The sequence below is a fragment of the Ambystoma mexicanum genome, chromosome 5q (assembly GCF_040938575.1).
Source record: "Ambystoma mexicanum isolate Mex_15411 chromosome 5q, UKY_AmexF1_1, whole genome shotgun sequence".
Classification (NCBI taxonomy): Eukaryota; Metazoa; Chordata; class Amphibia; order Caudata; family Ambystomatidae; genus Ambystoma; species Ambystoma mexicanum.
This window is the reverse complement of record NC_090933.1, coordinates 1,036,797,118-1,036,822,181: the sequence shown is the minus strand read 5'-3', so window position 1 is coordinate 1,036,822,181 and position 25,064 is coordinate 1,036,797,118. Positions and strand designations below refer to the sequence as shown.

Here is a 25,064-nt window from a genome sequence, read left to right as displayed (position 1 = left end):
AACAGTGCTTATAATGTTAGGGGGCGGACCTTAACCTATCTATGGATACTAACTGGTATACAGTCAGTTTTTATTCGGAATAAAACAATAAACATCACATAAAACAATCACAACATGCATTAAAAAATTTAAATCAGAGAATTTAAGACATTTATACAGATACTAAGTAAACAGTAAAACTCTACATTTCAGTACATGGATACATTTGATTTAGTATGAATGTATCTTTATTTTTGCTCATTAATTAATAAATCTAAACAAAGTAAAAAATCTGTACATGCTACTTTACTAAAGCCAGATATTGCGATTTTAATTAAATGAGATTTAATTGCATCCTATATTCATGTGCGATGTTACCGGGGAGATATATCCTATACTTAGTTGTGCTATTGTGTGTGAGGTGTTACATTATTCTATGCCATTTGGGTTAGAGTGGGCTGTTCCTGGTTGCAACCCCCTAATTGTCCATGCTCTTCGTATAAACTAACTGGCATACGTGTAAGGGCCAGTATTGGGGTGCCACCTGACCTTCATGGGATCTCCTTTAGCAGCTGGAGGACTCCAACCTGGCTGATGCATGGCCACAAGCAAGCCCAATGCAAGAGAGTATACATTTGTCTGTAACTTCCATTGTATGATATCCAGGATAGATTACTTTTGGGTAGGGAGGGATGTAATCCCCAGAAGTCTAGGTAGGGACCATAGACTTCTCTGACAACTCTTTGATGGTGATGACCCTTAGTTTCTCTCCCAGTAGCCCTAGACCTACAAAATGGAAGCCTAACCAAGCCTTGTTGAGAGACCTGATAGTATCTAAAGAAATGTAAACACTATAGGGGACTTTTTTGTCAACAACCCTGAGGGTTAAGTGCCAGAGACAATTAGGTGGGATGCATTTAAGTCATATCTGTGCAGCATATTAATCTCGAAGGCAGCAGCACTTGACAAGAAAAGGAGGGAGCAGGCCATCTTGCTTAGCCAGGAGGTGAGGGACAAAGAAAAGGAGTATAGGGAAACAGGCACTGAAGAGCTTTTTAGGCCCTGCAAAATGCTATGACAGAGGTTAATGCGTTGCAGATGTTCACAGCCGAGTTTGTCCTAAACCGTACGAAACTAAAATACTTTGAAGAGGTCAGTAAGCGGGGGAAACTCAAGCAAAAGCAAAGGGCTGGGCAGATAGTCGGGTTTAGAGGGTCCAGCTGGGACATAGTGTACTTGGAGAAAGAAGTACTAGGACAGTTTGACAGATACTATAGATCCCTATACATCACAGAAAACCCTGGCCTACAAAAGAGCAGAGTTCTCAAAAGGTGCCCCACAGCTTGGTGGGAACTGTAAGGTCTACTTAACCAGGACATCACAAAGGAAGAGATCCTTGCCAGGCTATCTCCTCCCTGAAATCTGGCAAGGCCCCGTGATTGGATGGCTTACAGCTTCCTTTTTAAAGTGATTTGTGAGAAATCTGGTGACTCCGCTCTACAGCCTGTTCAATGTGATATTTTCAGAGGGAGTTTCATCTGGTACCATGGGGGAGGTCAAAATATCAGTGATACCTAATGACAGCAAAGACCCTACCATATGCAACCTTTTATCGCCCCAACATGGTGTTGAATGCGGACATAAACAAATATGGCAAAATACTACCAAGCTGGCTAGATAAGGTGCTGCCTCTTTCAGTGGAGCCGACCAAGCAAGATTTGTGAGGGGGTTACAAGGGGTAGACAATGTCAGAAGGATCATAGGACTCACAGACATAGCCTATCCCATCCATGCTTTTGGGGCTGGATGCCAGAAAGGCGTTTGACTTTGTCGAATGACCCTTTCTCAAGAAAATGTTGAACAGGTTCAACCTGGGGGACAATTTTGTCATGGGTGTCTTTTCCCTGTTGTTCCCCCAGTGGTTAGAGTTGCTGTGAAAGGGCACCTGTCAACAGGGCTCAGCCTTACCAGGGGAACCAGGCAGGGAGATCCTCTCTCGCCATGGTAGTTCAGACTTTTGTGGAGAGGATCCGGGTGGAGGAGGGAATTAAGGGCATACTGTATCAAATGGACCATAAAATGGACTTGTCACAGACGATGTAATTTTAATGTTAACAGAAACAGATTCCTCGATCCCATTACTACTGGGCCTTTCAGAGGCATTTCACAAAACCTCTGCCTTTAAAGTGAACCTGGACATGAGTGAAGCACTTAGTATTAATCTAGACCAGGCCACTCTCAAGCACATAAAGGAGGCTGACCATTTTTGCAGGCACCTGGCTCACTAAAATATGTGGGCATTCAACTGACACCACACAGAGGGGGTCTATACCTTGCAAACTGCCCAGTGCTGTTGTCATCGAATGGGTAGATTAACATCAGCCACAATTTATATTTTACCACGATTACTACATTGTTTTCTGGCTCTCCCGGTGGCTTGCCAGATCGACTCTCCACAGGCCAAGAGACAAAGGGGGGTTAGCACTCCCTCATCTTAAGAGGTATTACCAGACAGCTCAACTGAGAACTATACATAACAGAGTCAAACTGTGCTCACCCAAGGGATGGAGACACTTGGAAGAGCAGGTGGCAGGTAGACCTATTAGATATATGCCTTGGATCCTGAGTAGAGAGAGACCATTGAGTATGTATGAGCTCCAGACCATGAAAACAACTATGTAGGTGCGGGACGGTGTCCCACTGCCGTCCACAGGTTGGGCCTGTTGAAATTGTCCTCACCTGTCACAACTATTCATTTTAACCTGAATTTCCAGACAGCTTATGATGGAGTTGCTTTTTGTAGGTGGAGGGCTGAGGTCCGGGGGTAATTAACCAACCTATTTGAAGGGGGACAGATGTGATTATTTTATTCATGTAAAGCAACTTTCAGGGTAACGGGAAGGGATTGCTTTCAATTCTGGCAACTAAGCTACTTGGCAATGCAACCACATAAAAGGGTAGCAGCCACCAGGGCACTTATGGAATTTGAGAAAATTGTGTTCTCTCCAGCGACTCCTTAGGCCTAATATCCCACACTAAACAAGCCAAAAACATACCTGCATATGTTCAGGTCTGGCACAAAAATCCTAGGGATGGAACTCCCTGTGGGGAGTTGGTGGCAGATTTGGAGGGGTCCCAATAGATCCAATGAAAAGTGTACAACGCATAGACGGAGGCTTCAATTTTCTGGCAAAGCGCTACCTAACCCCAGATGGATTACAAAACATGAGTCGGGAAAGAGGTGAAGGGCTATGCAGGTGTGGTTGTGACAGATGTGGTACATTTATACATATTTGGTGGCGATGCCCCAAGCTCACACATTACTAGACAGAGGTGGTGGATGCTCTCAATCGTATAACCACATAATCCCAACACTGGCCGCCATTGTGTATCTTTTAGGGGTATTTCGAGGCCACATGTTATCCATGTATTAAACAATTAGACTGTCCTGAGACCAGCTAGAACCACAATTTTAGCTAGTTGAAAAACAGTACGATCTCCCACGCTAGAGGAGTGTTGGACAAGAATGCGGGCAGTGCTGATAAACAAGAACATCTCTCACTTTATACAAGACAGTGTTCATGTGTTCTTTGGGGAATGGTAGTGCTTCCTGGTTCATGCCAGGACTTAAAACAAGGATCTTACCTGCCCAACGAGGTTGAGGGCATTAGGCCTGCTGGGTGGCTCTTAGAATTGTCATGCAGTCTAAGCAGGGCCGAAACATAGGTGCTCCGGGGGGCCCATGCTAGCCAGACTCTAGACACCGATTTATAGTGGAGTTTCAGTGTGCTTGGTATTGTGGGGATCTGTAGGTATGTTTGTGATTTTAGCAAGATCACCAATGCTTCTTGGCTTGCTATTTCTTTCTTTTACATGGTTGTGTTGTCACACGTTTTTGGCTGCATCCTTAATAATTTGATATAGCTGTAATTCAAGCAATCTACAACAATATTCTTGGAAATGTTGTTAAATGCTAATAAAAAAAGATATAAGTGAAAAAAAGAAGAACTTCCTATTTGGCCCTGTATTATATCTTCCCAATGATTCCAAAAGGGCCATTGTAGCTGTGTAATTTCAAGTTTAGATTAATGATCTGTGGGGCATCATATTATTGTCTTGTTTTACACACTCACCTCCTGTGAGGGAGATTATTCTGGTATTGAGAAGTGACATTAAAAGTGTCCACTTATGAAGGGAGGTATCTGTTTTTTTGAGATTTGATTTTTTGAGATTTGAGATTTGAACACATCATATGAATTGATAGAACGTGTAGTGTCAAAACAGATGGCAGGCACATTGGGCATTCCTTTGCCCACAAACGAATTTGCTAAAATGTATATCCTGCATTCGTATGAAGTTTAGACAGGTGCATTATCCATTAAGTACACTGAATTGGCATTTGAAGCTGTTCTATCTCAAGCACTGGTGGTTAGGGACCGTTTAATGGGTTGGGATGCCCTTCTCCCTTAAAGGTGAAAAGGCACTGAATCCCAATACCAAGAGATTCTGTGTTCCTGACAGTTTGATTAACCAAGAAGAAATTGCTGTTTTTGCACCCAATGCTGAGGTACAAGAAGAGGGGGTGGGCTATGATATGATAATGCTCCTACAGAACATATGGGAGTACAGTCTTCCTTACGACTGGTTTGAAGAACATTTTTGTGGCTAACTACATCTGTTTTTATTTTCATTTACATTACCTCCTATCCTCATTATGTCAAAATATAATCTTTACATCAGCAGACTGACCTTAGAGATAGCCCCAGAAATATTTTTATTTTTTATTTATTTTGCATTTAAAAAGCACACTGGCAGCCCAGTAGCATTGAGGCGCTGTTACAGAAGAGTGGCTTAGTTACATGGTGCATACGTTGCTTACAGGTTACATACGGCATAGCAAAGTTAAGGTTACATGGGAAGCAACGTAAGATACTTACAGATGATTTAGTTACACGAGGCGTAGCAGTATTACAGGCAGGACATTACTATACATTTGGTGTTCTTTAGAGTAGGCACTGGCAGGCAACTATGGCATGCAATCACTACTGATTTTACTAAAGATGGACCTTTTTCTGAATACCTTTTCAAAGATGACACAATTCACTTATTTGGAGATGGTGCCTTACCTCGTGGGGTGCGTTCAAGTGTTTCTGACTCAGGTGGTCAATCTTCAGGTTCTTCACGAAGGAAGATCACGTCTGACAGAGGTTCCTAGTATACTTCCATGTTTTTGGGATCTGGTTGTAAAGCTTTGCACGTTGAATTGCCCTCCCCTACGAATATTATCCACAAACTAATGTCCATACAAAGTGGGTGAATCCGATATTGGAGAAATGTTTTCATTGTTTTGACAATCCTGCCCAGGTGTATTTGAAAGCTCGTCTTTCCACCACTAAGATTTCCTATAATAATTGTACGCCTTTAAGTCAGCCCCTGGGTCCCTGAGTTTTTATGGAGCTTGCCTTTCTACAGTTAAGTTTCTGTCTTCTGAGTGCTCTTTACTCGAATAATAACAGACCACCACTTTAGCTGCTGAGAAGTTGCATGCTCTATAGGAGACTATTATGATGTGCTGGTTGGCTGAGAAATCCATCACCGAAATATTCTGTAAGTGACCATATTAAATGTTTCTTCCCGCTCAACTTTTCCCCATTGAGTTGTTTTCCAGGTCTATGCACCCTTTAATGTTGAACTCACTATTAATTCTGGCCCTCTTCTGTTTCAGTTACCCATCCTGTGTCACCCTGTGTTCCATTTGTCTCACGTCAACCTGTAGATCAGAACACTTTTGTGCTTGATCTGGTTTCTTCTCCTTCACCGCTGATGGTCATGGGGGAATTTGAAATACCCTAATTTGTGTTGCTCGAATGTTTCATTGCTGCCTTCAGTATCTGGTTCATTTAAAAGATTATCCAATTGGTTTTCACACCCTACCAAGTTGATTTGGCATTCATATTGTCAGCTTCCTCACAAAATCTGTTCTCTATGGGTGAGACATTCAGTATTCTGTCATGGCTCTAGTTCAGGGCCAAAGGGTATAGCCAGTATGGCCTCGATGGGCTTTGGGACCAGCTCTGCATCTGGCAGCATTGGGATGCGTGTATTATTCAGGCCTGTAATGCAGGGCACACAGTGGCACAGAGGCAGCATTGCTGTATGGGTCGACTGAACTGTATAACTGGAGATAGATGTAGATGGTTTTTGAGCTATATGAAAGATTATGGCTTAGTAGCCATTAGCAAGATGGCTTCATTATGTGAGCATTTACATGTCCCACTGAATACAGGTTGGTCCTGTTCCATTTTGCCCGAAGTGGTAGACGATGTTCCTGTGCTCATGGCTGAATATTATGCATGCCCTTCTCCTGTCGTTGCCAAGTAGATAGTATATATATGGCCGCTGATCGAATTTAGATGACTCTTAACTCTTCTATGTGTGATGTTCCAGTTCATTAGAAGTGGGTGGTAGGCTATTGTACTCTGTGTACAATTCAGTGCCAGCAGGGTGTCTTGCAGAAAGTGATGTTCTCTTACTTTTATAAAGAGCAGGCATTGGAGGATCCAGATGCTGACACTATGGGGTGTGTTCTGCTGTATAGCCTGTGTGAAGATTAATTGGTTTACGAGAGAAACAGCGTTCTGGTCCTGAGTCAGTCAGGAATACATACAGAGGCGTCAGCACCATAGTTTCAAATGACCAAATAGATAACTTTAAGTGCACTAAACAAGGCAAAGGCTGAACAAAAACCACTCAAAAACACAAGTATCCTAAGTACATAGATGCTTTAATTCAATTTGTGAGACATACAGTGGTCGTAAGTGACATATATACTTGCCCATACTCACAGACACTCAGATAAAACATTTATCCGCAGAGAGTCTGGTATGGCACGGAGACTTCCTATTATGCATCTTTCACTTTATTGTATCCACAACAGTAACACATTTTACAAATCAACAGAAAAAACTACAAAACCCATAATTCTTTACTGACATATGGCCCTTCACCAATCTCCCTGAGTTCAGTCCCATAAATATCCAAAAGGTCAGCAGTTTGTCCTCTTTCCTTACTGCTCTAGAACGACGGCAAGATAACTCCCATTCTATTGGTTTCTTGTATGACTTCTTGTGTGGTTACTTTGAGACGGGGGTATGTGCATGCATTATTGAAAGTGGTTTGATGTGGTAGGCATGGTCAGGAAATCACTGAATTAAGGCATTAAGTTGCTGGGTGGTATTTAGATGGTCAAGACGTCTAACACAGCAGGGCGGATTGTGTGATTTCAGATTTATGACCCAGGGGGACAATTTGGGGGACATCCCTCTTGGAAATCTGCTTTCAGAGGATGAATGGGGGGAGTAGGGTCATTTAGAATATGTAGCATGGCAGGGCCAGGTCATTTCTTTTGTCAGTTCTTCCCGCTCTCAGGAAGTTGATAAAGCCTGAGACCAAAACATCTCTGAATTATCCCAGACCATCCAGTCTTCAGTGACCCAAATCTTAGCCTTGGGGATTCCCCGCAGAGCCCATGACAGTCAGGCACAAGGGGCAGGTGATGGGGAGGGGGAGGCGGTGGAATAGTGTCTAGTGCTAAAGCCCCTGCTAAGAAGAAAGACCCAGAACAGGTGATCCATTGTAATGGTTTTACAGACGACTCTGGGATCATCCATCATGGAATGCCTTCAAACAATGAATAGACCCTCAGGCCTGGAAGAGGACCACAAGCAGGCTAAGGGACACAGGATATCAGCTGTAGACCAATTGCCAGGGGACCCCGGCTCTGGCACCACAGTACCTTTATTATCAGATGTACTGTGTGATCCAGTACCCCAGGAAGGGGATTTTGACCCATTGGACCCGGGTGAAGGTCCGCCTGGGTTGCAAGGTAGGTTAGGCACCCCAATCTTCAGACTTAATTACACATCCCAATTCTAGGCACTGGGTTTCTTCCCAGGCTACTCAACAGTACACAGAGGAATTCCATAGACACAGGATGGTGACCGCAGTTAGGACGAAGATGAGAGCTTAATGCTGAATAGTCGCCTTTTTTGCAGAATGGGAGAGACATGTCAAAATGGGGTTGATAGAGCATGGTAGATATATCAGGACCGGATGCTTAATATGGTAGGCCTTCTTGTCAAGATCCTGGACTAAGCTGAGGCGCTCAAGGGAGAAGTGCTAGATGCTGTAGAGATCAGCATGTGTGCTCCGAGGGGGATATTTTTGGGGGATGCCAACTCATCCATGATTCGGGAAAGAAGAAAAGGCAACCTTTTTCAAATAAGTGCCAAAGATGGATTCTCGAACTATGCTGTTAAGTGACATCATCAGGGATTTGAGAAGATGTGTGAATACCATTCACTCATTAGAGAAGGCTCAGGTCTCCCTTAGCAAGACATTTTCTCCTCAGGTTTCCAATAGGGCTGGCCCTTACCAGGCATCAATCGGTCAGCCAAGGAGGTGATGACACTAGGCCTGCCATCACTAGAGTACAAGAAAGCCATTCCTCCCAAAGAGAGCTCAGTCAAACAGAGGATGATGTTTCAGAGGAGGTGGTGGAAGAGCAGCTTTCTCTCAGAGCGTTAGGATTTGTGGTGTAGTGGGGACTCATAGGGGCCTTTGTGGCCAGAGTCACCAGAAATGAGCTAATAAGCCTTGGAGGTGAGGCACTCTGGAGCCTCAGACTACATTGGGACTACAATTACCATGACTTCCAGCGGCAAAGCACTCTACGCTCATGCTTCCGGGGCCTACTGATATGCTCTGACCTGGCAGGGAAGGTGGTAGCATTAACCAACACAATTAAATCACAGAGCCGTAAGCGAGCGGCGAGAGGGTCCTTCTGCCTTGCTCGCCGGAGCTTGGTAACCAGGAGTTTCCGAAGAGACAAACTCTTCCTGGTTGCGCTCCAAAATGCAAGCCCTTGTTGTTTGATAACATGTGAACATTTCTCGTCGTCCTCAACAAGCCTGAGGATTCCGTGTGAGAGTCTCTGAGCATGCATAAGATAAGTAGTGCTTGTGTTTGTCACTCTGTGAAGTAACAGTCACATTATGTGAATTGGATAACAGTAACGCTTGTGTTTGTCGCTCAGTGAAGTAGCAGAGTCATGCTATGAAAACTGAGTAACTGTTACATGCTATGCTAAGAACACTCGAGCGGGAGAAGAAAGCATCAGTCGCTGTATCATATCATTGTTTGTTGCTCATCATCTGTTTGTTTCTTAGCCAATATCAGCATGCCAAGTTATGTAAGCATTCTGTCTAGAATAGAAATGTGTATTATTTGTGCTTCATTCCTCCAGGTGCTTGTGTTTGTCTGCATGGCTAAACAGCATGTATGAACTGCATTATGTATGGAGTGCAAGAGAGTGTTAAATAAATAAGAATAGGATTACTAGTTCACACATACAGTGGGGTTCTTTGTACAGAATCCTAAATGGCACTTCCAAGACTGTGCAGTATCAGGTGTGTGATCTAGGAGAGGTGTAAAGGTATCCTCCTCAGTGGGTACCAAGTAGAGTTGTTTTCCTTATTTCCCCAGACCTATCCAATCATGCATCTCTAAACCTCTTTCTGGAGTTCCCACTTCCCTTGACCCATCTACAATCATTCCCTAATCCTCTTCCCCTTATTGGCTGCTGAACGGTGACCTGTTATCTATAATCAGAGACCCATGCCAACCAAGCTGGGAGGACTCTACTCTGTTCGACTTCTGTGGCTGGGGTTCCCCTCCGGGCTTGAGACAGGGTGAGTATTTTCCTTCCTCAAAAGGGGGAGGCCAGTTAAGAGAGTGTCTGTGATACTTCACACAAAATAGGTTGCATGTTTCTCAGGACCCTCTGGTCCTGCAAGCGGCAAGAGGGTTCCAGCTAGTATTTCTGAAGACATGTCAAAGTTGCACCATGTTAATCAGTGAAGAGATCAAGCGTCTCTTAGAAAATCAAGCCCTAGAAAGGGCACGGATTCTTCCTCTGGGATTACTCAGCAATATATTTCTGATCAGGAAGAAAGAGAAGTGCTTCAGACCAGTAATGAACTTGAGAAAGTTTAACCAATTCATTGAATATTGTCACTTTAAAATGGAGATGATAGCAACTCTCAAGGACATTTGGAGGTCCAAGATATTGGTTTACTTGGCTAGATCCCAAGGATGCTTATCTCCCGATGCCTCTTTTCAAGCCTCACAGTCATTTTATACAGTTCTTTTGTGTAGGCAAGTCTTAGCAATTTTCTGTCCTCACCTTTGGGTTTTCATCAGCTCTTTGGTGCTTTACTAAGCTTCTCAGACCAGTGGTGGAATTTCTCATGGCAAGAGGTGACTGTTTTATTATTCAGTCAATGCAGAATGTGGTGAATATTTTTCTGTGCTTTGGGGTTTGTAATAAACCATCATACATTGGAGTTGGAGCCTTTAGAGAGAATGCAATTCATAGGGTTTATAAACTCCAGATAGGTTACTCCCAGACTGCCACCTGGGAAGCTGATGGTCAACCATAAAGAACTTCAGATAAACCTTTCATTATCAACTGTGTCAACAAGCATCTAGCCAGGATCAAGAGGCTCCTTTAACCTCCTAGCCATACTACTTTCCCCAGCCTCTTGCAATATCGAGTATTAGCACTCAGGGAGGGGGAGCAACCAATCAGGTTGCTCAGATTGTGGACTGAATCTATGGATCCAAGCTGCGTTGTGAGCAACCTGACAGCTGCTTCCCCCAACATCTTTCCCTATCCTCCCTTCCCTTAATGTTAAATTCCCTGTCTTTCGCACTGCCACTTACCTTTTTTTCAGTGGTGGGAGCACCCCACCACCACTGCCGCTCCTGTTCCTGCTGCCGCCATGGAAATGGAAGTGGGGCTACGCTGAGGGCCCATCTTCCAGCTCTGTGGCAGCCATCTTGCCTAATTATTGTGTACAATTTAACAGGATGCCCCAAAGTGTCCATTCATTCATACCAAAACATTGCTGTCAGCACCCTGGGTTACCTGATTGGCAACTCAGGGTGCTAATAGCAATAATACCAATCCGGTATTATTGCTATGTTACATAGAAATATCAAGCTCTTGGCCAGGTCTATGTTATGCCGGTTGAGTGCCAATTTCCACTGATGCAAGAGAAGAATTTAGTTGATGGGTTCAACACCTGAATTCTTGGAAGGGAAGGTATATCTTTGCTGCATCTCCCAACTTTCAATTAGAACCAGATGTAAGTCAAAGGGGGTGTGAGGCATGTGTGGTACGACCTTGACTGGACGGTTATGGTCTAAGCAGGAATCCTATTGGCATAAACATAGACTGGAGATGCTTGCATGTTCTTTTGCAATCTGTGCTTCACAGGACAGTTCTCCCACTGTGTGCTACCATTACTCATTGACGATGCTGCAGCAGCTTGCTACGTCAACACGCTGGAGGGACCCTATCTCAGTCTCACTCGCACCTGGCAACAGTGTTCTCGGAATTCTACATGTTTCCTCATCAAGGTGCCATCAGAGTATTTGCTGGGATCCCTCAATCTGGTGGGAGATTGGTGTTCTCTTCATTGGAGGGATTTGTGCAAATGGATGCTTTACCACCCATATTTCAGAGGATTCGGGCATTGTGGGACACACTCCATGTTTGCAGCACAGTTGAACACTCAGTTTTTGACCTTTTTCAGTTAAAGAACAGACCTGTTTACCACAGCAACATATGCATTTTTCAACACTGGGGCAAAGGAAGGCATTATGCACCTTCCTTTGCCATGATTGTGTAGACCCTCCTTTAGGACCATCTGGAGGGGGTGACCCTGTTGACTCCTCTTTGCAAAGGTCAGGCATGGCTTCCTTTGGCCCTGCAGATGACCTTGCCACCACCAACACATATTCCGTTTTGTCCACTCTTGCTTACAGACCCGCTGCTGCCCCCATGCCGCAAGGTGTTGGATGGGTTTCTGAAATGTGCAGCTTGGCTGCTTTCAGGGGCAGATGGACTGCATCACAAACTTTCTAGCAGCTACAGAGCTACTGCGATGTTTCTGGGAACCCACGATAATTAGGATTCATGATCCGACCTGGAAAAGATGGATTCACTAGTGCATTCCAAGTAACTTCGATCCAATTTGTTCCAGATTATCTGAGGTGGTAAATCTTTTGGCTTAGTTATACCCGGCTCCTTCCTGTTGCACTATCAATATCTGCAGGTGAGCATTCTCTTCAAGACACACCTTAGAGGAGGGCCTTCCCATGGGGAGCATCCTTTGGTGTGCAGATTGCTGAAGGGGATGTGGGTTTCTTGTCCTCCCTCCGTTTCCAGGTATACATAGCTCTGGCATGTTACCGTTGTGTTGTCCCAGTTCAGAAGTTAGCCGGAAAATGATAGGCGTTTGTTACAGGATTTGCTGGCCAAAGTGATAATGTTGATGTATTTGGTGTCCTTTAGGAGAGTGGGGAAGTTCAGGGTGTTATATTTCTCTGGGATATTTGACTATGCGGGAGGGGTTAGTTTTCACCTACATGCGGATCTAGGGTCATTTCTTTCCCTGCATTTCCAGACTTTCCGCAGTTGAATGTGGTTTCATGCCTTTGGGCTTGTGAGACTAGGACACTGGCCCTCATTACGACCCTGGCGGATTTCGCGGTGCTAAATGCACCGCGAAGCACGGCGGAAAGCCGTCGATAGCGCCATGGGGGTTGGCGGATTTACCACCCCATGCCGACCTTGGCGGAGCGGTAAATCCCCAATCCCCATTTTACCCTTCCCCATTCCCATTCTTGCCCCATAGGGTATAATGGGAGTGGGGAAGGAGTTAATTACGCCGCCGTAAAGTACGGCGGCGTAATTAACAACGAGGTCCCTTAGCGCCATGGTTTTCTCCGCCCGGCAAAACCAGGCGGAGAAAACCTCCATGGCGCTAAGGGAACTCGTAGTACGGCGGACGGGTCCGCCGCGATTAGCGCTGGCGGAAACCCACTCCGCCAGGGTCCTAATGAGGGCCACTGTCTCTTCGGGGTTCAACAGATCGTCTCCTACCATAAGCCCTTTCTCCCTGTTTCTCTGGGTTATGGATAAAGCAAGAATGTATGATTCTTTGTTCGGAGCTTATTTGGCTCGGGCCATGGCTTCTAAGGCTTTCGGCCGGGGGCTAGGTTGGAAAGCATTTTACATGCTGCTGATGGTCTAATGCAGGCACGTTATACCCGTTTGCCTGTAAAACTCTGCTACACACTTCACAGACTGTACTTGAAGGGCTTTGAACGTGCATAACAGGAAGCCTCCATGCCATGCCATATAGTTCCAGTTCCTAGCTTGTGACAGGGAGAAAGGATTCTATTAATACCCTGGAGGTAAGGATTATGCCTCCGCGGTCTACTCGCTCATGGTTGCCATTTTGTCTTTCAAATGACCAGAGCTTCCCAGGACAGTTGTTCTACTGAGCGATGTATTGGGTCCATGTGGTACGTTCGATGATGCTGGGTTGTTTTGGCGATGTTGTCATTCCTACCTTAGGACATATATAGACTAGCCTTAGTGTCCCAAGGAAAAGAGGGAAGCCAGCTAATGTTGAGGATATTCATGAGACTAGACTCTGGGGGATTGGTTGAGGGTCTTATGTGCTAAAGAATTATTGGTTTTGTTGTGTTTTTTCCGATTTGTTTTGCTGCTGTCCATACAGTAAAGAGAAAATGCATTATACTTGCATCCATGCCTCATGCCATTAATAGAATGCCAACTCCCCATCACACGCTAGGAGCAATCAACATCACATACAGGTAATGTGCAATGACCACAATCATGTTACTAATTATTGCTACAGCTAAAATAGGCCTAACTTGCTGTTCATTGGAAAAGAAATGGGCAGATGCTCAAACCGGGTGCCCTCTGACAGTGTTCTAGAAAAATTGTGATGCGTTATTAAATGCAAGTGAAGAACATGTGGGGGTGTAATAGCATGCAACCAAATAACTGTATTGTCTCACGGACTCAATGCCCAAAGTGGTTGCTGTATTATTCATTGGTTTTAAAGAATGTTAACCATATTCTGCCGTTAATGAAAGGATTGATTTTTGACACACACAAAAATCAGTGGAAACAACCTAACACAGCATAAAGCGTAGCATTTGTATTATTTGGAAGAAAAGCATTGTTTAGCTTTCAAACAAACCGAGATGAAGAGGAGTGCATGCAGTGTTTCTAAACATTTTTAAACATGTTCATGTCATTCGTGTATGCATAAATGCCCAACTTGAAGGATTGCAACACAATGGACAGGAGTTTCACGTAAGGATTAGTGAAGGCAATGACTCGTATAGTTAACTCTACCGCACTTAGACCTCATGACTAGCACTTCTGCCCGACGGCCACATTATCCATTACCCAATAACGTCATATGTGCCTCCCTTGGACCTGCAACAACAGGTCATCTGACTGCTTCCTATGTCCACTTTCTTTATGTTTGTTATAACACGAATAAACTGCAAACACCAGAATTTCTGTAACCCAAGGTGCCTTAGCAAAAGCATAAACTGCAGACTACTTGGGAATGAGGGAATGCAGCTCTAACAGATCAGAGGGGAACCACAGTAACTTCATGCACACATTGGCCAGTGTGTTGTTCCCAATCAGGTGAACTTATCAAAGAGAAGACATGGTCCACAGGATTGAAACCTGCCGGCAGGTGAAAATGTCCACTCTCCGATGTTTGGAGACACAAGCTTGACTTCCAGTGGCAGGACTCAGGCTTGTGCTACAGAGGTGCACACTCTTCAAACCATTAAGGCTTGGACCTGCCTGAGGATCACTCACACCGATGCATGGACCACATAGCACTCACTGAAGAGTCGAGAGAAGTCGAGATGTATCCGCGTCCCCACAGGAAATATCATTGGTTGAGGAGGAATTCCAAGAACGCTCAAAGTACTATTTTACAGGCTTTGTGAGCTCACAACAGGAAGGTGGTACATTCCGAGAAATGTTTCAGTCGCAGGTGCTCCATCAAAGCTCATGATTGCGATCAAGGCACACCTGGGCAGACTTTCTTGCTGTGTTGTGGTTGCTTTGCCAGGTTGCATGACGCAGTGAATTATTCCAGCGGAAGCACCTTATGTTCTCTACACCTCTGCTCAGCACAAATGAAGTTCTTTGTGTTTTTATTCCACTGAAACATTAATTGGTGACTCAATATTGTTCTCTGGAGGGCCAATACTAACAATGCAAAGTGCCTTTCTCACTGCACGTCACCTGGATTGCACTGTTCTTTGCCGTGCACTGGTCCATTACCGAAGAGGCTGTGTAAACAGCAGGCGGCCATTGACATGTGAAAGCAGCCCGATGATTTGGTCCATTGGACCGCATGCTTTAATCTTTTGGATCCTGGCAGAAGGTGCACCCATGCTTCTGGTCTGCCTCTTGTTCAACCTGAATGGTGACTGAGTGGAAGGTAAAGCTGTCGAACACCACCTCAGTGATTTCCCTCAGCGTTTGCTGGGGATCCACTGTGTCTGCTGCAAGTGACAAATACAGGAAACATCATTGTCAGTGGAACCATTCTTGGGTTACAGTTTGCATTGGCTTAGAAATTCCTACAATCACTGTATACATTCACTGTGTCACAAAACATCACAATAGAACCCTAAAACAGAATATACCCTCAAGAAGTTCAAAAAGAATAGGCCAATTTGGCTCCATGAACAGACGGTCTGACTAATATATATGCCTCCATACATTAACCAAATAAACTCCCTTTCCCTCAATGACTCTTATAGTTAACTCTACCGCACTTAGACCTTATGACTAGCACTTCTGCCCCACAACCAACTTTAGCCATTACCCAATAACGTCAAATGTGCCTCTCTTGGACCTGCAAAAGGTTATCTGACTTCTTCCTATGTCCACTTGTTTTATGTTTGTCATAACACAAATAAACGGCAAGCACCAGAATGTATGTAACCAATGGTGTCTTAGCAAAAGCATCAACTACACTATGTAACACAACTGTCAGCTAACATCTGTGACACTGATTGTTACTAAGCGGACTACTTGGGTGTGTAACTTCATCCCATGCCTCCTATTCCTTGTATATATGTTGCACCCTTATATTGTACCCAATGCCCTGTTTTGTGTTTCCCAGACACTTTGAAGCAGCACCCCTACATGTTTGCACTATAAAACACAAATATGAATAAATAATAACAATAATAATATCTTTTTCATATATAACGCTGCGCAAATATATGGTGTATGTCGCGTTTATGCAACTGTTTCTGAAGTTATGATTAATGATGTCATTACTGCACCTGACTTCTCTTCCTCGTCATGCAAGTCTTAATTCACACTGCGTTCAATGTAGTGCAGAACAGAACAAATCATTAAATCATTCTCACATTACCCCCCCTCCCCCCGACCCACAGTAGAATGTGCTCTAAAAATGTTGCTATGTCCTACTCCAGGTTCTATGTTTATTTTGAATATTTCAAATTACATTTTAGTTGTGGCTCTTTGAGCTTTACTGTCACTTGAGGTGGCCAAAATGAATGCCAAACAGAGGGAGCATTGGGTAAGAGGCAGCACACATATCACAATGAGTGGGTTGTTATGTCTGTAATGTGCCTCTGCCATGCACTGAACTGCTAACTGGACCTTTGTGCATGTCTCAGATGGAGAGTGACTTTTACTGGTTCTCTTTGTCAATAGCGTTGAGATGGAGAGGCACAGAGTTATTTGATTTAATTTGGAACTGGATAGTCCATTCGAAATTACTTCAAGATTCAATATCGAGACCCATCCCTCCCTCTAACCGGCTCTCCATGAACATTCCTTTCAGAACAGTCTAATCGCTGTCGTCATATGCTTGAGTGGTTGACTCCAGACCAAGCCTTCCTCTGTTCTGTATGCAGTGTGCGTGGGAAGGGGAAGAGTCCTGACTTTGTCCTCAGTTGTGATCATCGGTACACCATTTTGTCTGCCGGCTTCTCATTCTAACAATGTGTTCACCAGGTGTAGCGTCTACTGTTTTACATGCAGCAGTACCTGAGCCTAGCTGCAGTCTGCAGGTAATGACTTGAACTCAAACTCACACTTAACCCCACTCTTCCGAGCTTGTATGATTCAGTTTTAATTACTTACCCTCCAGGCTTTGAGTGCCATTATAGAAAGAGCCAACCCTAGCCAGTGGGGTTAGCCTCTTTCTCGGCTGAATGACCTAGGCCACATGGTGCTGTGTTGATATTTTTTTGTACAGGAATATGTCTCCTACATTGGATGGCGGGGTAGGTTAAGTGCAGGCATGGTTCATTAATAATGCTGCAGCAGTGGATGTCAAACTGCATCATGTAAAATGATCCCCTTGTTTTGTTTTCAAATGTCCAATTTTCAAAATTTCACACTGTAATGTAAACACATTTTCTACCCTCGTAATTGCATTTTTTTTTTAAGAGTGCTATTATACATTACATGGTGGCATATTTTAATGTAGTCGTTTTTTGTTTTCTCACATAGTCGTTCCTGTTGTTACTTTTAAGAGCAATTGCTGCTTTTATACTGTGACGAAATGACTACTGCTCTGCAGGAGAACCGGGATGAGTAGAGGTTTCACAATCCCTACTCAGCCCCACACTAGTGCTGTAACCGCAGTGATGATCACAATCTTACATGCGAAGCACGCACAGCATGACAAGGTACACCTCATTTGCTTCGTTAAGGCATCATGGGTTGAAAGCAGGCTATTCTCATCATGAAGTGTGTGAGCCAGCAATGAAGCAGCCAAAACAACAATTATTACCCACCAGAGGTGGTTGCAGGGGTTCCACCCTAAAAGAGCCCAGCTGATGGTCGGGAATACATGATTAACCCTGTGGATGCTGCCATCTTGGCCTGGAATCCGCATGGTCAGTATTTTGTTCCCAGCAGCCTACGGATATAGATCCAGTGGTGAGGGGGCACATAGGGTTGAACGCAACGTTTGGCTGTGTGTGGAGCTCAGTCCCAGCCACTGATACACACACACTCTGACAGTTGCGGGACTGATTGACTAGATATAGCTTTACATTTATAGTTGAATAATGAATCTTCCGCCAGACCTTTACATACACGTTATTTAATTAAAACTTGTTTGATCGGGGGCACTGCTGAGCAGCAACTGAAATGGCTGCTTGACCATGAGCTCCGACGTTGGCGAAAATTCCTTTATTGAATACTTCTGACTTTGAGCCTCATAACTGATAAGCAGGTGCAGCGGACTGGAGGGGATATTACAAGGAAGATTGTGTCTACTCCATGGATGTATCAGAGCTGTCTAAAGCCTTCGCGGGGCCCCATAACTTTCAGCGGGGTGGCAGAGATGCTGAGCCATCCGCAGCTCCGATCGTGGTCAGGTGCCAACATGAATGGATGCTGCGGCTTGCTGCGGCCTGATGGACGTGAGTGGTGCATTCGCCTTCTGAGGTGAGGGTTACAATGTCACGCCAAGTGCTGTGATCGCACCGTGTCTTACACTCTGTACACTCGTATATACTCAGTGCTGAGTTTCCCTCTGCTCTGTGGTGAGCTGCCTGGGATCCTTTGGCACCATCAATGGCCACATCTCCCGCGTTGACTCTAGTGCTTCCCGCTGCTGCAGAGGTTTCACAGGGACTCCTAATTCCACCTTCCCCCAAAAGCACTATACAGGAGTACAATGAGATAGAAGGAAGAGGTATGGAGTTGACGTGTTTGGGAACAAGCAAAGAAAGGTAGTGAAAACAGGATTGTGCACACAGTGGTTTAGGAACAGTTCAAAGCTAAAAGGGATTGAGAACATAGTGATCTGATCAAGCAGGGACATAGAAGTTAACTAGAGAGGAGAGGTAAGGAGGAGCAAGAGAATGTATGGATTTGTAAACAATTCATAAGAAATGAAAAAGTAGCAGAGATTCACATGAAAGCCACGAAAAGTATTTGAGAAAGGCAGAAATAGCGGAACGTGGAAAGAGAAGGAACTGGGTGTGTATAGAGGAATTGAAGATTGAACATAGTAGAGCTAGTCTAGAGACAGGGAGACCAATCAGCAGGTCAGAACAGTAGTCAAGACATGACAAACCTCAAGTAGAGATGAGAAGTTTAGTATCACTGAAAGGAAGAAAGGGGCAAGTTTACCGAATATTGTAGCAAGGTAGAAGACAGGAGTGAGCAATATGTGAGATGTGGATGGAAAACAAGAAAGAGGAGTCAAAGGTAACACCAAGACTGTGAGCGTTCAGAGAAATAGGAATTAGGGAAGTGGGAAAGGAAATGGTAGGGGGGCAAACATAGAGGTCTGAAAATGAGAGGGTTAAATAAGGGAATTCGAGCTGTGTCCCCTAATCAACACTCTGATCAGCTTTCTATAGGGCTACTACTACTATCCTTTTGGGATGGTAATCCTACACTTGACTATCTCTTTCACTGGTTAGTAGGCTGGTAACTAGCACTAGCCACATGGACCTGCTGTTATGACTTTTTTTAGCCTGGCAAGGATGCCATTCTACAAATAAATTACTTGACAATGTTTCTAACATTGCCTTTTATGTTGGATGATTATGCTGTAGGATCAGTGGGTGCGCGATCCCAACTGCTTGCCACCTGTGTGATCAAATAACTACTACTCTGTAGTAGTACACGGGTGAGTACTGGTTTCTAAACTCTTACTCAGCCCCATGATAATACTAAAACAGCAGTGATCACAATTACAAAGGTGAAACCGCACAATATGAAAAGTTACACCTCCTTTGACACTTTAAGGTAGCATAGGCCGAGAGCAGGCTATACTTTTCATAATGCATGTGAACCAGCAAGGCAGCATCCATAACAACAATAGTACTGTGATCCCAAAAGTAAACAAAATGTCCAAACAAGGTTCTGTAGAGAGGCAGAGGTACACATCATCTGTAGAGCCCACCCCCTCACCTTTGTCATATTGCAAGAACAGCAAGAGAACACTGTGCATGACACCTGGTATCATCCCAATACCACATCAAAGGTATGAGAGATGTTATGTACTCAGACAACTATATCGAATGTACCCTCGAACTGATGCGGTAGACATGAGCCTGCAGACACCAATGGATATAGAAGAACTATATGTAAAGTCTGACAGGTGTTAAGTCACGTCATGAGAAAAAGAAGATACCATGGACGCACTAAACCTGATGTATGGATATCTAAAGAATGAAGATGTTACTAAAGTGATGAAGTAAACAGATCTGTGAATATGAAGAAAACCATGCACACTTAGAAGATAAGTAACAAGAGAAGCTGTAGATGTATAAACACAGAAAGACAAGGTAGATAAGCCGATGAAGAATCTTGCTAAAGTAGGAAATATAATGCAAGTAAAGCAGTATGTTGAGGAAATAGATGCTGGCATTGTATAATAGTAAGCAAGAAGCCTTGAGGAGAAAGATCAAGGCTGCAGAGTTAGCAGGCACTGAAATTCAGATTTGTGCATAACAAAGGATATTTGTTTGGCTCTGAATCAAGGATGCCGCAGCAATAAGAAACGGCAAGGTACGAAAATAGTCGAAGAGGATAATCCATGTGCGTTAAACATATTTCTCTTAGATTAAGTAAAGGAGTGAACATAAAGATGCAGAAAGCACATGCAAGACGGAGCAACCAAGTCTCAGCCGGAGGGATTGGTTAAAGGAACATGTATTCTCTACTATTCTATAGATTCTTTATATTGTGCCAGCACACCCGCAGGCCTCAGCTATGGAAAATGTATCAGAGCGAGAGAGAAGACCCACTTAAAAAAGAGTGGATGCTTAACCAGCATGAAGGAGAAGGTCCAGCCCCTTTGGCTCCTCTTTCAACTTCTGAAGACAATAGCACAACCACCCAGAAACATGGATTCTATCCTCTATAAGAGTTCAAAGCAGCAGCAGAGTATATTAATCCGATGTATGCACCCCCTGCTTATAGTAGTGAAGATAAAACAGAATAAAGTAAGACGCAAATATATGTCTAGATGTAGTAAAAGTGAGAAGCAAAATGCGAAGGGACAAACATATAGAGACAGAAGAAGAAACAAAGAGACAAAAAGGATAGCAATATAAATCAAGTGAAGTAACAATGTCAATCTGCATATTTTTATGGTTAGCATGAGCTAATCCATTTCACTCATTTAATATAACATCTATTTCGCACTACGGTTTGTTCTGAGCTATCATGGATCAACATTTGCTGAGAGCCATGCAGAAAGATATAATGCAGATATACTTGTTATTTTGTAAAGCGCACATTCTGTTTTTCCAAGCGCTAAAAGTGGTCTGTTTTTGTCCATTATGAATTCGGCTTTACTGACTACACAAGGAAATGTGTTCATGCAGCTGAACGCAGTGTAGAGATGTTACTTTAACAACTTGTCTGTTGGCAGACTGTCAGCTATCCTTTAGCACAGAGAATACAGCCTTGACTGTGAAGAGCTAACATGACTGATGTTTTGTTCCTGCACAGTTAGGATGTCTCGAATGAGAGAAGAATGTTTGTGCGATATGCCTTGTTTTCGTAGAATATGTAGCAGCACAGTACAAGGTTATGTTCAAATGTATGCACGTATGTACGCATATATGTAGAAGCATGCTGTCTCCATGGAATGCTTCTACGCATGTAATGTACTTCAATGTCACTATGTATAACAGTGGATTTCTGTTCAGTAGAAGAGCGAGAGAGCAAGCAAGCTCTCAGCAAGGAGGGAGTGGGGTAGTGTGTGCTGGAAACCTTTCATTGCTAGAGGGTGCTGATTGCTCAGTTGCTAAAGCTCTCATTGCTAGTGCCGAGTGCTGGGGGCTTGGCTTGTTAGCTGCTGCCAAGCATGATAAACTATTTTCCATTCAAATATCTAGCTCCGTGTCTTTGTGATCTTATTTTGTTTCCACAGTATAATATTTATGAACTTACAACAATTGTACAGAATGAGTGGATGGGAGGAAAAATATTACTTAACTTAGAGCGAAAGGGTATCGACGAAGTTAAAGAAAGAGAAGAAATAGAGGGAAAGGAATGAGAAAGGGCATACAAAGATGAGAAAGAAAAAGAGAAGATGCAAAAGGAAGAACGAAGAAGGTATTAAGAGCAGGTAAAAGAGAGAGAGAGAAAAGATGGGGAAAAGAAGAAACGTGAGGAAATAGAAACACAGAGGATGAAAGAAAGAAGGCTGCAAAGAAGGCGAGAGGAAGAAGAGAAGAGGGAGATGAGAAGAAGGGAAGGGCAAAAGAAGAAGGAAATGAGAAGGAGTAGGGGACAACAGGAGGACGAAATAGATCACATTGTTAACGGATTTGTAATATCAGTTGAAGAACGAGAACAATGGGAAGAAGAGAGAAGGTGGCAGCAGCCCCACAGGGAGATGCATGAGATACCTAGAGTACCGGCATGAGCTGATGAGCATGAGGCAGAAGCATAGGGAAAAATATTGGGGATTTATACAGACAGATGAGGGGAAAAGATGGCTATAAGAATAGAGGGAGTATCGAAGGACCTCCACCGAGAGAAACAAGAGGTAGATCGGATGGCTCAATGATGGACAAGCATAGCACGCTGTCCCTAAGCAGACAAGATCTTGATGATGAGGAAAGGGATAACAGCCATACCAGTTGGGTATAAGGGGTAAAGTGGTTAGATTTAGGAGAACCAGAAGCAAAAACATCAGAACCTATATCATATCCTGAACGACCACAAGTAAGTGAAATGTCCCCGCCTTATTTAAATAGATTGAGGTCATTAACAGGGCAAACATGAGTGGTCGAAACTAGCCCCACCTGGAAGACAAGAAGCGCAGGAAGATACAATTGTTGAACAGGATTTACACAATTCCTGTTATTAGAGAAAGGGGGAGGAGGAACACGATATATACCGTAGCTGCAGATATATAAAGATAATTTGAAATGCAAATTTCCAAGTTTGATCGCAGGAGCGGGTAAGTGGATTTAAGAGTTTGAAAGAATAACAGCGGAATGAAATTAGCAGTGGGTGACGTAAAAGGCCTATAAGCAGCTATCCTAGGGAAGAGATCTGACGACATTTGGCAACGCTGGGATATGCGAGTGTGACAGCACAAAATACGACACAAGATTGAGCTCCATTTAATAATTGTAGAGCAGACGTATAGAGGGCACTTAGAGCACAGTATCCTGATATGTCAGAGATGGGTGCAAATATAAACATAAGTGTGTCACCCCAATAATGTTGCACAGCCCTAACGTGAATTAGGTAGGTACACAGATCTGCGAGATCAAGACCGTCTAGAGAGAACCATTGTCCAAATTATGCTTGGCAATAAAGTCAAAGATGCAATTGCTGGATTTAAAAGTTTATAAGGAAATGAAGAACAGAAATGCTGACACGTGTTTCGACCCTGAACAACAGGTCCTTTTCAAGGCAGAGCTGTTCATAATGACACACAAAAATCACAAGTGTGGCAAGCACATGATATACACAAGGTAAAAAGTAAACATCAAAATTCAAAATAAAGTACATTGTTACATGCGGGAGAGGGCCAGAAAACATCAGAAAAAACACAGAGTAATAAATGCAGGATTAACATAGAATACAAGAAATTAGATGCCGTTTGGCCCACCCCCCCTCCTACACAAACACTGGGCCGAGGAAGAGGGTGACAGTTGACTTTAAGTGCATACATCTGATACCAATTAGAGCTCCTCACACAGATAAAAGGCGGAACCTAGAAACACACTCTGAGCAAAGTAGAACACGAGTAAGATCAGAAACTCTGGGTCAAAAGCAAACCTACTGGAGCAGAGCAAGGGACCAAGGGACGAGAGCAGCGGGTGGAGAATCACAGGAGTTCCCTACAGGAGGTTGTGGCCTCCAAAAGGCCAAATCCCAAAGCAGAAGGCAGCATTGTATTTCAAGGATGCCAGCGACCCTCCCGGGTGAATGGAACAGTTGGGGAGGCAAGGCCAAGCCTGTGGTACTAACCTTGACTCATGAATTGAAAATTGGAAAGACAAGAAAGCAACACACACAGCCGGTGAGTTGGCAAGTGACCCGAGAGACTAGTGTGTGTTAAGGAAAGATTGAAGTTTCAACATTATATCGCAAGTGAAGGCTGCACGCGTGGGATTGAGAAGTGAAGAAAGGCAGACCTGTGAATGAAGTTTGAAGTAAGGATGGCTGTGAAATCAGCAATTCTGAGTAACAGAGTGGTCTGGCGAAAGGAGGTAGCCCATTCCAAAGTCTGAGTAAAAGGTGAATTGTTTGTAGCGATAAAGTGAATGAACTGTAAAAGCGAAGTGATCAGAATTAACCCTGAGAGAAGGGGAGAGTGAAAAGCTGAATGTTAAACTTTTACTTGAAGTTGTCCTGCAGAGGTCTGTAGAGGGAGCCATGCACATTCGAAAGTCTTCGACGTCCGTAAATGGTCTGAGTCCGACTGAGGGAGAACTGAAGTGTAATAGGTTTGGGGAAGGGAGCCCCCTGCAAGTATTGATTAACTTTTGTTGGGAAAATTCTGAGCCCAACAGAGGGGGACCAATGTGAACTTTTGTTTTGAAGAGGTCTGAGCCAACCAGAGGGGGACCGGCGTGAACTTTTTTAACGTTGTTTGGAAGACTGGAAAGAGAGACTTTAACATAGAAGCCCAGACTGGCCTGTATCCATGGTTTGGACAGTTTTTTTGTTGAAAACCCGAGCCAGAATGTGTCATCCTGCCTATGAGGACCGCCTTACTCTGTGCTGTCTAATCTGGGGAAGAGAGCTGACTTTATTCTTTATATTTTGAAGACTGATTTTCTATTACATACATATCTCCTTTATACACTTTTTGTTCAATAGATAGGGCCAGCATTAGGTCTTGTGAGCATAGGCCATTTTGATTTGACGGACGCAAGTAGGACTATTTAATTTATTATTTAATGGTTGAGACTATTCCCATCCTAGTTTTAGGTCAAAGTAGGAGTTTTTCCAAACCCAGAAACTTTGATAAAGGTACCTTTTGTTTCAGCGTCATACTTGTGATACAATGTCTCCCCTACAGAGGGTGGAGGCAAAAGGTGATTGGACGGAAGGCCAGGACCCAGAAGGACACATAAGGGCCCAGGCCACCAATCTCAGCGACTGTGGGGTTTAGCAAGGG

General features: G+C 43.9%; 1 protein-coding gene across 1 annotated transcript in view; it reads right to left on the bottom strand.

Moving 5' to 3' along the window:
• Nucleotides 1–15,234: 15,234 nt before the first annotated feature.
• Nucleotides 15,235–25,064, bottom strand: part of SLC30A8 (solute carrier family 30 member 8) — a 173,462-nt gene continuing 163,632 nt past the window's right edge. The window contains exon 8 of the mRNA XM_069622138.1: nucleotides 15,235–15,459. Coding sequence (XP_069478239.1) covers nucleotides 15,314–15,459 — 146 coding nt within the window. The 3' untranslated portion in view covers nucleotides 15,235–15,313. The remainder of the gene's footprint in view (nucleotides 15,460–25,064) is intronic.